Below are 15,200 nucleotides of genomic sequence, written 5' to 3'. Positions count from 1 at the left end.
CTGAGAATCTGTGACCACTGTGATAGGTCCATCCGGCGCCGGCATGGTTGAAGCGTGTACGATGGCTAGGGCAATAGCAGCCTCTTCCGCCGTGCCACTGTCCACAGTGTTGAGCGTGGCCGAAGCTCTCAGAATGTCTGCACTATCTAGTACGACCAGACATAGGGCGCGTTTCTGTGGGTAGCGGGCCACGTCGGTGTATAGGACTGAAGTGTTTGATTTGTCATCGCCAAATAGGCGAGCCAGGGCTTGTGCTCTTGCCTTTCGTCGACCTTTATGACGGTCAGGGTGCATATTCCGGGGAATTGGGGCCACGTGAATTTTGTTGCGAATGCTAAGCGGAAGAAGTGTGCGGTTTTCCTGTTGTGGTGTTCTTGGTATTTGGTATCCTAGCCGGGATAGAATGTGGCAACCTTGCATTGTTCGTTGCAGACGTTGCAATTGGCTGTTAAGATGACCTTCAACTAGTTCGCGGATGGTGTTGTGCACCCCCAGCCGTAGTAGGAGCTGCGTAGACGCATGTTGGGGTAGTCCCAGCGCTGCCTTTAGTGCCGTACGGAGGAGGGTGTCCATCTGGTGCATCTCAGTCTGAGTCAGATTATGATAGGGGAGGTGGTAGGTTAATCGGCTAATTATGAGGGCTTGCATGATTCGGAGTACGTATTTTTCTTTCAGTCCTTGTCGGCGGTTTGTAATGCGTTTTATCATGTGCGTTATTTGGGTAACTTGTTGGCGGAGCACGTGTAGGGTATGTGTGGCCTTCCCGTTCTGTTGTATGTGAACTCCTAGCACACGTAGCCTGTCTACCCTTGGAATAACGTTGCCATTGAGATGCAATGTGATGGCTGGTGGAATATCGGCCTTGTTCCGTTTTTTCAGTACAAGCAGGAGCTCCGACTTCTCAGCTGCGCATGTGAGTCCTCCGGCTGTTGCGTAATCCTGAACTATATTTACGGCTTCCTGTAGTGCATCTTGAATGGCGCCGTCTGACCCTGTGGTCACCCAGATTGTAATATCATCGGCGTACAGGGCGTGCTGCACGTTCGGAAGTTTGTTGAGGAGCGGTGGTAGCTTTGCCATCGCCACATTGAACAGGGTGGGTGAGAGAACCGAACCCTGGGGAGTCCCTCTGCCGGAAAGTTTTATGATGTCCGACCGAATATCACCTAGGCCGATGGTGGCTGTTCGGTCAGATAAAAAGGCTCGGACATAATCATAGATGCGCTTTCCGCATCGGGAGGATGCAAGGTTGTTTAGAATGAGGTCATGTGAGACGTTATCGAAGGCTCCTTTGAGGTCCAACGCCAGAATGGCTCTTGTTTGAGCTTTACTTGGACCATCCACAACATCCTCCTTAAGTTGTAGGAGTATGTCCTGCGCAGACAGACCTGGTCGATAGCCGAATAAGGTATTGGGAAAGAATTGGTTCGCTTCGAGGTGAGGCTGGAGGCGATTTAGCACTACGTGCTCGAAGAGTTTGCCAATACACGAAGTCAAGGAAATGGGTCTGAGATTTTGGAGGGACAGTGGTTTCCCGGGCTTCGGAATTAAGGTGATATCGGCGTGTCGCCATTCCTGTGGAAGCGTTCCGTTTTGCCAATTGTCGTTGTAGTATGCAGTGAGTTGCCGTATGGACTGGTCGTCGAGGTTGCGTAGCAGTGCATAGTGAATGCCGTCTGCTCCGGGCGCCGTGTTTCGTCTTATGCCGTGTAGGGCTGCCCTCACTTCTGTCTCTGTAATGTTGCCGTCCAATTGTGTTTCTTCCTCGTGTGGATACTCTTTGTACTCCGGTCGGTGGCCTGTAGCAATGTATCTTTGTTGCAGTGTTTGGAGGAGCGCGTCATCATTCATTTGTTCTTTGTGGATGATAGTGCGGACTGTGTTCGTTGTGTGCGTTTTTGTGTGCGTTGGGTCGAGTAGTGCTCTGAGGAGAGACCACGTTTTTGAACTACTTAGTGTGCCATTAAGGCGGTCGCAGAGGTTGTGCCAATTGCTATTAGTGAGGCTGGTGGCGTATTCTTCAGCTTTTGCTGTGATCCGGGCGATTCTTTGTTTCAGCCTACGGTTGTGCCTCTGCCTCTTCCATCGTTTCGTCAGGCCTCTTCGAGCATCCCAGAGATGGAGCAGATGTCTGTCCACATCGGGTGTCTCCGTTGTTGCAGTAATTTGCTTAGTGGCGGCTTTAAAATCTGCTTGTACCTGTTGTGTCCACTCGCGTAGAGATGGCGGGTCGTGTTGTTCAGATTTGGTTCTGTTGCGCCGGAAAGTGTCCCAGTTCGTTATTTTAATTGAACGTTCTGGGGTGCGTGTGGCCGCCAGTTGGACGTCTGTGGCTAGAATGCTGTGGTCACTGCCCAGATTCTCCATTAGGTTGTTCCAGGAGCATTTAGTCAACCCCTTGACCATAGTTAGGTCAGGGCAGGTATCCCTGCTTACACTGTTACCCATTCTGGTTGGTTTGTCAGGTTCTGTCAGCAGAGTGAATTGATGAAGGTTCATGGCGTGTGCTAGACGGCGGCCTTTTGGAGTTTCTGTTTGGTACCCCCAGGCTGGGTGGGACGCATTGAAATCTCCCAAAATAATCAATTTTTTCGCTTGTTTACTGGCGGCCGAAAAAAGCTGTCCGAAGTCGTCTCGTCGCGATTTGGGTGCACTGTAGATATTAAGCAAAAACAAGCTGGTATCATATCGATTCCTAGGTACAATTTCTAAGAGCACATGCGGGATGTGGGAGCTGTCGAGCGTGTGCTCGATCACTGTGATTTGTTTGGACACAAGGGTGGCAGCTAGTGGTTGTTTGGTGGTGTCATGCTTGTCGGTGTATGTATTGTATCCAGTGAGTGTGGGAGTGCAATGTACTTCTTGAAGTGCTATAACGTCTGGTGGGTGAGGACGTGTGGCTAGGAACTGTGTGAGGGAACCCTTCTTCCTTCGGTACCCTCTGCAATTCCATTGCCACACCCGGAAGGTGGTGGTAGTGCACCTCTTACGTTTGCTGGCCATGATTGGTTGATACCGCCTCGCTGGTGAGGGCAGGTGTTGTTGTACGAGCCGGACGGGTATAAGGGTGCGACCTTCTTGGTTCTCTAGTGGCGTTAGTGTCATGTGGAAGTGAGTCGTTTTGCTGGTTGAAAGTTGAGCTAAAAGTTGCACTGATGAATTGTTTCATGTCAGTCATGGCTTGTTGTATGACCTGCTGTAGCATGTGCTTGACATCAGCCATGATCTCTTCCTTCATTTTTTGCATCTCCGCTCTTAAAACAGTTGCCATTTCCTGTATCATTTCGCACACTTCTTGTTTGGTGCAGGAATTGTGAGGAAGTTTCTCAGGTGCGAGTGTGTGTGTCTGGGTGAGTGAAAGCGTCGCTGTGGGAGACAGTTTGTTTTGTTTGTTTGTTTGCTGTGCGGACGGAGGTGAAGGAAGGGTGGAGGAAAGAGGGGGAAACTGCGCTGACCAACTCACCGCTGTCGCCTTCCTGGGGAGATGGTCGGGCGTTTTCGTCCACGCGGCCTGAGGTTCCTTCGGTGGCTGTTTCTGCTGCGTCAGGCTGCGGCTCCCAGATCGGCTTCGACCGCGTGGTTGTTTCTGGTCCTTGGACGGCATGCGGACCCTGGACCTACTGCGACTTTGGGACTGGCTGTGTCCCCGGGATCGGTAGCGAGGACGACCACGTGTTGCATCAGTAGTCGCAGGTGCCGCACCGTTGAATGTCGTTACCTTGCTAGACTTCTTGTCTTGCTGGAGTTGTTGCTCCGCCATTTTCTGCTGCTCTCGGAACACGTGGCTTTTGTTAAAGGGTTTGCGTTGCCTTACAGGACATCGAGAGTCAGTGGCGGGGTGTTCACCACCACAATGAAAACATTTCAGCGTGCAATCATGTCCTTCGGAAGGGTTGGAAGTTCCGCACGCAGCACACCGGGGTTTATCCGGGGTTGGGCAAACATCTGCTCGATGACCCGTGGAGAGGCACACGGTGCACAGCTGCTGTCGGGGTTTATGAATGTAGCACCGGTATTCTGCTCCGTAATAGTAGATGTACCGGGGAACCCGAATGCCAGAGAACGTGATGATGGCCGTGGCTGAATTTCCCATCATTCTTGCATGCAGGACCTGAGCCATCGGTGATCGGATATTTGTCATCAGCGTTGTCGGGGTTGTGTTCTTTTCGATGCCGGAGATGACTCCTTTGCAGGAAGCATCCGGAGCAGCCACATAGGCCTGAACCTCGTACTGCTTATTTTCCAGGCATATAGACTTGATCAGCTGCAGTCTTGCCGCTAGTTCTTCGTCCGGTGTGCTGACCACTGCGACGTTCTGCTCTCGGCGTATGCGGATGGTTAGCTGGTGGAGCGTGCTCTCGTTTAATTGAGCCGCTGTGCCTATAGCTCTGGCTATAGAGTGCTGCGGCCACTCACCGAGATTCAGTCCATCTCTCGGTCGGAAGACCACTTTCAAGTCGTCGATCGGTAGCGGGGGCAGCTGCGAGCTCTTATTGCGCAATGTCAGATGTAGGTGGTCCTGCTGTGCGGGTTCGGTGTTGGGTGGTAAGCTCGACGTAGCTTGGACCTGTTTCTTGCGCTTGCGGGCCACGAGAAACCAAGTCCCGTCTTCGTTGTCTTGAGTCGGTTCTTGATCCATAGCGGCGGCTGTTGTGGTTTCATCCAATGCTGCAGCAGGCAGGGGGTCTCGGGCAGCCATCGTCACGGTAGCAGTGCAGTGGGCATGTGCGGCACGCGATGCTGTCGCGCCGTAATCGCGGCGCCAACGTTAGGCCTAGCGCTGCGGCCTGCTCGCCTCGAAATGTCCAAGGGCCGAGGTCTCACCGGATCTGGCAGATATCTTGGTCTCAAAAGATTTCACCCGTTAAGAGCCGTCGACTGGTGGTGGTAAGCACGTTGTAGAAACAAAAGATCAGCTGTGAGGTGTTCCAAGAGCCGGAGCTCATTCGGAGTTCGTCCTTCACACGCGGTCTTCTTCTTCTTCTCCCAACTGGGAGAAGTTTGTAGAATAACACCACTCACGCAGCAACTGCACCAATGAGCTTGGTTAATTAAATATGAAGGCATAGACACCTGGACCTTCTGGGTTCCTGTACGCAGCAGCATTCAAGGGAATGGAGAAGCGCGTAACGTGGCCACAACGCTACGAAATTCAATATAAAAGGAAGAGCCACGCTACAATCTACCCACTGAACGTAACTACCCGCCCTAACTAAAAGAAACGAAAGAAAGGCGTAGGCAGACAAAGAAACAGCGTTGTTACATCCTGCCAAGTCTCGCTACCTCCAGGCTTCACACGACGAGACCCCGTCGCACTTACAAGAGTAAGAACTGGGACAGCAATTACCCTAGCTGCGACATGTCGATGGCGACAAGTACAGAGCGTTTCTGCAGCTGATATGCCATGAGCGAGAGAACGGCCGAAGTTCCCCACACGTGGCCTTCAAGCTACACCGCATTTCAAACATGTTCTGTGCAAGTACCGAGAGTTGGCAGCCCCAAGGCAGCAACCCCACCAGGGACTGTCTCTCGGTGGCGCAAACCACGAGAATGTTGCGCATGGAACAGCGAGCTCATCTACGGGCGCCCCCTTAGATTTATAAGGAATAAAGAGCGTTATGAATTTAAGTAATACCTAGACTCTTAAGCAAACTTACACCCCTTGGGTCGTATTTTGCCACACAATGATAATCGTCATCTTTCTTGTCTGCATTTCCTTTCTTTAACGCTGCGAGCCCGGTACCTCCAAGTCACGAACGGCATGTGCGTTATCAGCGTGACAGCATTCTCGACAGGAAAGTAGCGAGCGCAGCGTCTTCAAGAAAGGAAGCGCAAGGAAGACAGATGACGATTATCGTTGTGTGGCAAATATACGCCCTAAAAGGGGAACATTTGTTTAAGAGCATAGGCCTCGAGGTTAAGTGCCCATTTAATTTCTAATTCTATATTTTGTTGTTTTTGATCATTTAGATTTAAGGAAGATGTTCCATCACTCAAACATCCTCACCAACACATGGAGATGGCTATTCTTAGTACTAATTATATAGATGTGTGCGAAGAGAAAATGACAGCTTTGCCATCAAAATAATCATGATGCCTAGATGTTGTTACCAGGGGGCCGATATTACTAGAACAATGATGCGCCTGTCTCCTCCTCTTTATTTTATTATTGCGATAGTAATTATATGGAGGCTCCAAGCGCATTTCTACCCTCGGCGTCAGCTTCGCCGTCGCCGTAATGTTCTGTATAAAGTCCAAAGGCGATAACATTGTCGTCGCGCGCCCTACGCTGTGTGTGCGAGTGAAAGCGCTAGTAGAGTCGACGATCGCGACTCAATCTCGCCAGCGCGAAAATAAAGGAAAGCGGATAGAAAGCGCGCCGTCTTCCGTCGCGCGCGAGGCACCCACTGTTGTGAGGCACCCGGGGAAGGGGAGGTGGCGTTCTACTGCAGCTGCAACTGTGCATGTGGCGGCTGCGCGTGGTCACGCGGCCGCATCTTGAGAGCGATCTGCGTCGAGGGCACACTCTAAGTGCGTCGGTGACTCGTAGCTTTGTGCATGCTCTGGGTTCTCGGCGTTCACTTTGCATTGAAGCGATAGACAGCACGAAGATCACTTCGCTCACTGCTGCTGCTGCGCTTCCTCACGCAAAGGTTTTGACAGCGAGTGTCCGCGTTCGTCAAGTGTGATGTGTTCATGTTTGCTGTGTGCGCTGGCACCGTGCTTGTTAATTTAGTTAGCAAGCGAATGTTTAGAAGTTGATACGGTCGATAAATGTATTATTCTGTGTTTGTATGTCTGTCTGATAATTTGCTATCGCAATCGATGCTTCCCCCTTTCCGCTGAAACTGCAACTTTATTTTTTTTTCATTTGGAGCATCTGGAAGTAGGGAGGTATATTTCCTTTCCAAGGTCGGCCACTCGGCTCTCCCGATCAATAAGGCGTTCAACTCATTCACCTGGATTCAGTCGTCCGTCACTTAGAATACCGATCACCGTGGTAATGAGATCAAAGTTGCTGCAATGGGAAATCGTAGTCGGCACTTACACAAGACAAGTTGAGTGAATACCGGTCGAGATGCGTCGGAAGGACACAAGACACGGAAGAATGTCTGCGATATGATCGAGTGGCTGATTCGAGCCGCATGCGAAGTTCATAGACCCACTCAGCTCGATCCGATTCACATGCACGACACCTGCGTGAATTGACGCGCGCGAGTTATCTCACTTCAGGCACACTTGCGAGCAGCTGTTACGGTTGAAGACGTTGTACTACCTACATTCGTTGCAAGCAAAATGATAAGTAGATTCCGTTTCGGTAAAGGTATTGTCTTCCTTAATCGCCACACAGCTGGTCACTTTCCAAGGGGAGTAACGACATTTTCATTCTATCCTATACTTGGTTTCATCGCGACGTGCTTTACCACACCAGTTGCTCTGCTAGGCACAGTATTGTAATACCTGGCTTTTGAGCAGCGCTGCGGAGCAATTCTGAAAGCTGGGGCTGAACTCACGTTCATGTTTATTTGCGGGTTCTATCATATATTAGTGGTGCTGACGCTAAACGCGGAACACTCATAAAACGACGCTAATCCGCAATTTCAGTTTCCTACTCTTATTTTTGCTGAATCTTTTCACACGACGCCCACTGCTGACACAATAAGGCGACCGCCCTATAAATTGCAATGCGCACGGTTTAAGCACATAACTTTCAGAACTCAAACGTGCTTGAATCGCCCCCTTTGTTGCAGACTCGTGTCATGGGTCTTCGTTTCGGTAATGTGTATCGTCCTAAACGTTGTTCTGGCCTTTCCATCAAGCACGCGTGCACGATTGAATATTCACCTGTTACCCCTTCATACTTGGTTACGCTGTTATTCGCGCCTCGCTATTTTTCGCACGGTGTGCAAGAAGCTTTACGTCGTTATCGCTCCGGTAATGGAGTATGTTCAACAACGTTCTGAGTTTTTTTCCGCCCTTGTAACGGTTGTACAATCGGCTGACAATGCCGACAAATGAAATGAGGGAAGCGCAGCTAAGCGTACGCCCGGGAGGTTCGGTGCCTACGTGACGACCGACGCGTCCCCTTGCTCGGTCCTCCACCATTCTCTTATTGTTCGAAGACAGGGCAGCAGCCCCAGAGCGACGAGGTCACTCCATTTCGCTGCCGCTGACGGCAGCCAACCCTCGGCAGCTGCTGCGTGACTACGGCGTCATTGTTGCACGTACACGTGACGAGATACGGTGTGGCCGTTGCGATCAATGCCACCCATCGATGGAACTGGGTAGGGCGGCCAGATGCAGCCACAGAGGGAGAGCAAGTGGTCAACCCTTGTCGAAAGAAGACCGGACAAGCGACCTCTTCACTAGCGCCTAGTAACAAGCGGTAAATTTAACCTCAAGAGTTTCTTCAGGAATCGAGCGTTCGTATTCAAGAGGCAGTTCGCGCTTCGTAACACATAGATCACTTCGTAACAAATATGTCCCTAGCCAGTCACAGGAGTAAACGAACAGTTGACGTCATTAGTTTACGAGTCACAGGTGCGACGACCGATATGAACTTCTGCTTCATTAAGTTGTGGCCCTTCTAATTTAATGTATCACTGTGCTGGTTGTAAAGGCTACCAAAAACTGACACGTTGAATTCGAATCCCCTATGCCAAATGTGTTGCGAGAGTTCACCTTATTCGCAATAACTGCGCCCCATAGACTTTTGTGGCCTATACTTTACATTTTTCGTGCAGCGCAACCGAGACATAAGCAGATGTGAGATGCGCACCCAATAATCTTGCGTGGTTACGCAAGGGAAATGAATGTTAACAACTCGCGCAACTGTCCACCTTACTATAACCAATGTAATAATGGCGGAGACGACAACTCCGATTTCTTACGAACGAAAAGCCTATAATAATGGCATACTGATTCATTCTGTATTTGGAAGATGGCTCTGTCTGTTGTAAAGCAGGACGAATTCTGCCAAAAATTTTGGGAACTCGTTAGAAATGTGGAAACTCTGGAGAAAAAGAACCGCGAATGCAAATATTTTGATGATTAGCGGCACTAGATACCTTGGAACTGGACTAGCGTAACATCGAAAGCACTGCTGAGGCTTAAATACAATATAATTTAATTACATTATGCACTTAAATAACAGTGTCCAGGAATATTCTCCTCTCGCTGATCGACACAAGATATCAATTGCTAAACGCCTTCATACCCCTACTGCCTTCGATGAGTCGGACACTGAGCCATATCGACAAGTGGGATTGCACAGCTGCGGATACGGTGGTAGTGATCCTGATAACACGACTGTCGCACAATTTTGTTTTCTAATACATGTCACACATTGCGTTAGGAACGAGACAAATATTCGATGTTCCAATTGGCTCATGCTCAACACGACGTAAATATTCTGCTCATTTGAAGTTGGCAACAGTGTTTGGCAGCGCATCAGCTTGTAAACCTGCCGACACTTGAACTATTATTTTGCAGAATCACCAACTGCCGAGCCGCTGAAAGATCGCTTTGGTGGCCAAGCCCTATCGTCTTGCTGCTTCCTTCGAGGGGGCGCGTATCGGCATGCCGATTGCATCGTACTACGCCTGCGTGGTTTCCCAGTGTGGCCTTTAAAAGTTTTCCGAAGAGCATGAACCGGTCTCATTCGGAAGCAGCAACTTGTGGCCACCTCTACACCTTCTGGCACTTGAACTATTATCGTACAGGTCAGTGTGCTTCTACGAACTTTGCAGTACCTCGCTCACAATTCCCTGCCGTAGCTGTTGCTGCATGCTGTTTAGAGTGCTTGCCTTACTTGAACTGTGCATAATTACCGTCTTGCTCTACTTGGGTTTGTTACGATGTTGCTTGATTGAATCTTGCACTGCTTGCTAAGCACGTCAGAGGAAATGACTAAGTCACCCTCAAGGTGTTCTTGTGCACACTCTATTAGACCCATTACGAGTTCACTTCTGTGAGATAACCTAGTTGAGCAGCAGGGCTTCATTCGAGGACAGTTTGAGGACAAGTAATTCTATAGATTTACCCTATAAATTTCTAACTGCTATATTAGAAGATCACCTTGCGGGTGACTTAGTGACAGTGATAGATCAGTGGTAGTACGGACGTTTCCGTCTGTGGAAAGAAGGCAGGCGGGGACATTGTATCACCATCTCTGAATTGGTCTTATTCATTTCGACTACCCGACTTCACGCCTATCTTCCAAGCTGAATTATTGGCTATTGTGCCAGTTTTACGTAACTTTCCTTCATCTTTTTCCACAGCCGTAATTTGAACAGGTTGTCTGGCTGTCTGCTCTCCGCTAACCATTCTTGCTTTATCAAACGCACTAGAAGCGTTAAATTCATTCGTCGCAAGACATTTACTCCTTGTTCGTTTGGTGTGGGTGTAGAATAAAAATTTTGGACTAAATGTACTAGCGTAAGCATCGCGTGATGGTCCAGTAGTCCCTGTTTTATCATCATCTGCGTTTGTAACAGCGGCGTTATTCAGAAAATTGCAGCTGCCAATAACTTTGACAAACCTTGATTATCTGTCTCTGAATTTCCGCGTCTATTCTTTTTATTAATTTTTTTACAATAGATGGTGCTTCACTAGAAAGGCTGAAGTATCACTTACGAGACTACATCGTCGTATCCGCAGGTCTGGTTCGGTGATATCACCAGTGTGTTAATTCTGCAGTGAGAAACGATCTCTAGAACATTTCTTCTAAGAATGTCGCCGTTTTAAGGTTGAAAGAAAAAGGTTGTTTGAAGAACCACTACGTAAACTTGACTTGACGTTTACTCTCCTGATGCTCCTTTGCTTTGGTGCTACCGTGTTAGCTGTTATCCACATAATAATAATAATATTTGGGGTTTTACGTGCCAAAACCACTTTCTGATTATTAGGCACGCCGTAGTGGAGGACTCCGGAAATTTTGACCACCTGGGGTTCTTTAACGTGCACCTCAATCTAAGCACACGGGTGTTTTCGCATTTCGCCCCCATCGAAATGCGGCCGCCGCGGCCGGGATTTGATCCCGCGACCTCGTGCTCAGCAGCCCAACACCATAACCACTGAGCAACCACGGCGGGTGCTGTTATCCACAGGAACGTTTATAGTGCCCTCTGCTATCTTCTGTGCGAGACAAAAAGAATTCAGTGCTCAGTTTTACCGTCTAGCTTTCCTTTTAATTTTCATGATTTTGAGTTACCAGTACTGGTTGAAGTTATGATCTTCATAATTAGCATTACTTTTTGAGACCTTGCACCGCGCGATTCGTAGCCGATGCCCCACAGTGGATCGCGACAGGTCACTGAGAAACAAAAATTATTGCAATGCGTCTCACGATGACAGGCAATAAATGATCGCTCGAAAGATTGCCATTCTAGAGCTTGAATACTATTACCTGAACAATCGTTCTGCTTAATTCTACAACGCGTTATTTTGTAAATTATGTATCTTTGCTCTGCAGATGCAATGCTGGATACGTGTGTAGTATTGAACATCAGCAGTCAACTCGCATTATAACTGCTTGACGTCAGGACAGCTTAAGTACATTGCATGCAGTCACAAGTCAACGTGAGCGTGTTTCGATCACTGCCACTCGATCAAGGTATCGACGGAGCGGTCGTGCCTCAATAACTAGGCGCTCGCATGTGAGTGGCAGAGTGTGGGTGTTTGTGAGTACATGCGTACGTATGGCGTGTGTCACGCACGATCAAAGGAGCGAGGAATACGCAGAAGAGCTTCTTGTATTACGTGACTATACTAGGGTGTCGGCCATTATTCGTCAACCTGGCTCCGCACCGACCGGTGCACTTGAAAATTAAATGCTGTTGCACTCCCGGCGACGGCCTAGACTATTCCTGAAGCAGTTAGTTGCTTTAAACTATAACAGCCCCAGGAAGCACTTCGCGCGCGCAGACTATCCTTTTATGAACGAGTGGTGATTATAAGGCTATGAAACGTTACGCGGCGTCAGTCTGGTGGCCCAGGCGAACGTGGGGGACGGGGCGCGCAATGATTAAATGGCCGACTGGGGCGCCTTATCGCAAGCCCTTGGTTACGCGCCGCCGATTGCCGGTTCAGAACACTCTGCCTTCCTTTATTTAACTTTCTTTTTTTCGTTGTCGATATGCTTTTCAAAGTGACTGTTCTGCGGTCACGCCGAAACAATTCAAGGATCACAGGAAAGCGCCGGCCCATTAGGAAACCCGTGGAAACAAGCAGTCTTTACTGCTTTTAATCAGCCTCGCCGACGCGTAATGTTCATCCCAGAACATCATGGTGGCAGAAGCAGACAATGGACGCAAACTTAACAGCGCGTAGAGAAACGTAAGATTTACTAAATACCAAGTGCGTAATTTCGGCTCAAATTAACCTTTGCCATCAGACAGTGCCTGTCTTTGAGAAATCTCGGCGCACAATGGTATATACTACCCATGCATGGCTAGGTAGTTTCATTAAAATGCTGTTCTGGAGTTCAAATAAAAGCCAACAAGTCGTTCCTTGATGCATCTTTAATTTTCTCCGCTGAAATCGTGCGAAGAAATCTCGCGTTAGTACTTAGTGCGGCGCCGCTCATCGCGATGTTTTATCCGTCGCGCCGGCTTAGCAGCTGTATGGCACTCAGCTGTACCGAACGAAGAGTTTCGGTCACAGAAGTCCTATCTGTACGCACCGAGGCATACACGTGTGCTGATAGTTAGGCGCAACCTAAAGGTGCTCCAGATGGCCTAAATTATCCCTGGCTGCGACGACCGCGAAGCCCCCTCGTAGACTTTTTGTAATTATTGAATTTCAAACATGGTTATTACGGTGTCGCTTGATTGCAGCTTTTACCAGCGAGCTACTAACTGCGCATGCGTATTGTGCCGTAACAACCGTGAGCGCAGAGATCGCATGCATATAGTACATCACACATTCTCTACTGGTGCACCAGCTTGTATGACCACTTGTGATGAAGTGAACAATGAACGCTTCACTGTGTGAGCCACTGTCTGTGCGAAGTGCGAACTTATGTCGTTCTTGTCATCTTTCATTTTCCTTTCCCAGTGCAGGGTAGCCAACCGGGCTTAGCCCGGTGAACCTCCCTGCATTTCCCTTATTCTCTCTCTCTCTCCCCCTCCTTACGGCTACAGACTCCAGCATGTGTTTGGTTCCACGCAAATGTTGTGCTCTCCTTGGTGATGGTGTAATCACTGGCTTCTTTTATATTTTTTTCATCCCTTTTTTTTTGTCCTCCTGCAACGCATAGTGGCAGAATGGATGTTGCTATCTGGTTATCCTCCCTGCCTTGTCTTTGTGTGCCTCTGTGCTAACGATACGCCGATACGTGCGCCGAGAGTTGAGATTTGTTGAGAAGTGAATAGCTATACCAATGAATGCAACAGGCACTGAACCCAGGAAAAGGTCAAGATAACTCCATCTTTTTTAGGGAAGCATGCTAGTTCAGTTTTGTTAATATTCGCCCGAAGGAAAAATAAAAGTGAGATGGAAAAAAAAACATGTCGACATTAAATCAGCCACCTCCTCATGAGGCTACGAAGTGCTTTTTACCAGCTAGCTGAAGGGGTGGCTACCCAGCCTCCACTATTTTCTTTGTGACTTTTTACCATGCATGAGTCACCAGGCTTTCGCAGAATTCATCATCACTGCAGCGGATGTCGAACATTGTGTTCAGCCGCAAAACATCGCTTACTTGCACTACATGTCGGCTTTGAGTCCCATCACCGAGAATTAGTCGGACCACGCAAAAATCGCACATTGCACTCAGCAATGAACGCTTGTGTGTGTAACAGTGCAAAGTGTGAACTTCTCTTCCTTCTCCTCTTTCAATCTCCTTTTACCCTTGCCCAGTGCAGGGTAGCCTACCGGGCTCAGCCTGGTTAACCTCCCTGTCTTTCCCTTATGACTTTTCTCTCTCTCTCTCTCTCTCTCTCTCTCTCTCTCTCTGTCTCTCTCTCTCTCTCTTTATTTGTTGAGTGCGAAAGCTCAAGATCGCTGCCGGAGAGAATGATAAGGTCTTGCGTGCTTTCGTGCGACGTAGACTGAAATTTATGCTGGCGTAACACGTAATGCAGGGAGCCCTGTCCAACGTGCTCACAACTATACGAGGTTTTTGGAAAACTTGACGATACTTGCATTCGTTTCACATACTTCAGGGCCGCCATAAGAACCTTCGCAAACAGCAGCTTCATGCTGAACCAAGCTCCCCCTCCCCTCCTTACACACACACTTTCTTTATATTTGTTTTGTTACTGCTTTTATTTTAGTGGCATGTCTTCAAACGAGTGGTTCGGAGCATTAGGTGGCATCCCTGTCGCATGGGAAATTAATGTAATTAACAAAATATGGCGGAAAAACGCAACTAGGTTACTGTCAAAGTGCAACAACACATACAAAGTACTGCACCCGAGTCCAGGAAGCCACAAGAAATAGTACATGAACACACACGAAGGTTTGTAAACGTGTACGGTTACGTAAACAAATAAAACTCTTGAGATTGTCCGAGAACATGCACAGTTTATAGTTTTGCGGACAAGTGATTGACCGCAAGTACACATAATTGAATAACGTACCACATAACTACTTAACAATATATAACAAGCATAGTCTTGCATGGCACCTATAACATCTGTGCCATTGTGAATGTCGTATAAGAGGCCACGAAGGTTTGCTTGAAACCACAGATATAGGTATTTTCTCGTAAAACGGTTAAAGCAACTCTATCACACAACAGTTATGCCACTTCCATCGAAGTGAAGGAGTGCTTGCGGCCGCGCTCCGAAGCGCAATGGCAGTGTGCAGCGGTACCTGTTGGCAGAAATTGAACTGCCCCGATTTCCCGCAACCGCGTACGTACTGCGTCAGAAGCATTCTTGAAGTTGCGGAACACCGTCCCGTCGATAGCTCAGTTGGTAGAGCGGTGGACTGTAGAAGTCTCGGACAACGCTGTCATCCATAGGTCGCTGGTTCGAATCCGGCTCGACGGACGCAATTTTTTTTTTACTCAAGTATCTTACACTGATGAACATCCTGTCATCGTAAACGAGAGAAAAAAGGGACAAAAATTATTTCACAGAAGACACCCAGGCTTTTGAGTCCAAAGAGAAAATTTGCATTGTTTTTTTCTAGCTTAAAAAATTTGATAAGGCATCTATACCCTTTGAAGTTGATTTAACAAACATCAATTCATA

General features: G+C 48.4%; 1 protein-coding gene and 1 non-coding gene across 2 annotated transcripts in view; one reads left to right on the top strand and one right to left on the bottom strand.

Annotated features, from left to right (window-relative positions):
• Positions 1–4,699, bottom strand: part of LOC139059555 (uncharacterized) — a 31,713-nt gene extending 27,014 nt beyond the window's left edge. Inside the window, exons 1-2 of the mRNA XM_070537987.1 lie at positions 4,417–4,699; positions 3,464–3,771 (exon numbers count right to left, since the gene is read on the bottom strand). Coding sequence (XP_070394088.1) covers positions 3,464–3,771; positions 4,417–4,699 — 591 coding nt within the window. The remainder of the gene's footprint in view (positions 1–3,463; positions 3,772–4,416) is intronic.
• Positions 4,700–14,903: 10,204 nt separating this feature from the next.
• On the top strand, positions 14,904–14,996 carry TRNAY-GUA (transfer RNA tyrosine (anticodon GUA)). Its single transcript has 2 exons — positions 14,904–14,940; positions 14,961–14,996. It is a non-coding gene; the product is annotated as a tRNA-Tyr (tRNA).
• Positions 14,997–15,200: the final 204 nt, after the last annotated feature.

The sequence above is a fragment of the Dermacentor albipictus genome, chromosome 4, assembly GCF_038994185.2.
Source record: "Dermacentor albipictus isolate Rhodes 1998 colony chromosome 4, USDA_Dalb.pri_finalv2, whole genome shotgun sequence".
Taxonomy (NCBI): Eukaryota; Metazoa; Arthropoda; class Arachnida; order Ixodida; family Ixodidae; genus Dermacentor; species Dermacentor albipictus.
This window is presented reverse-complemented; position numbering and strand designations above follow the sequence as displayed.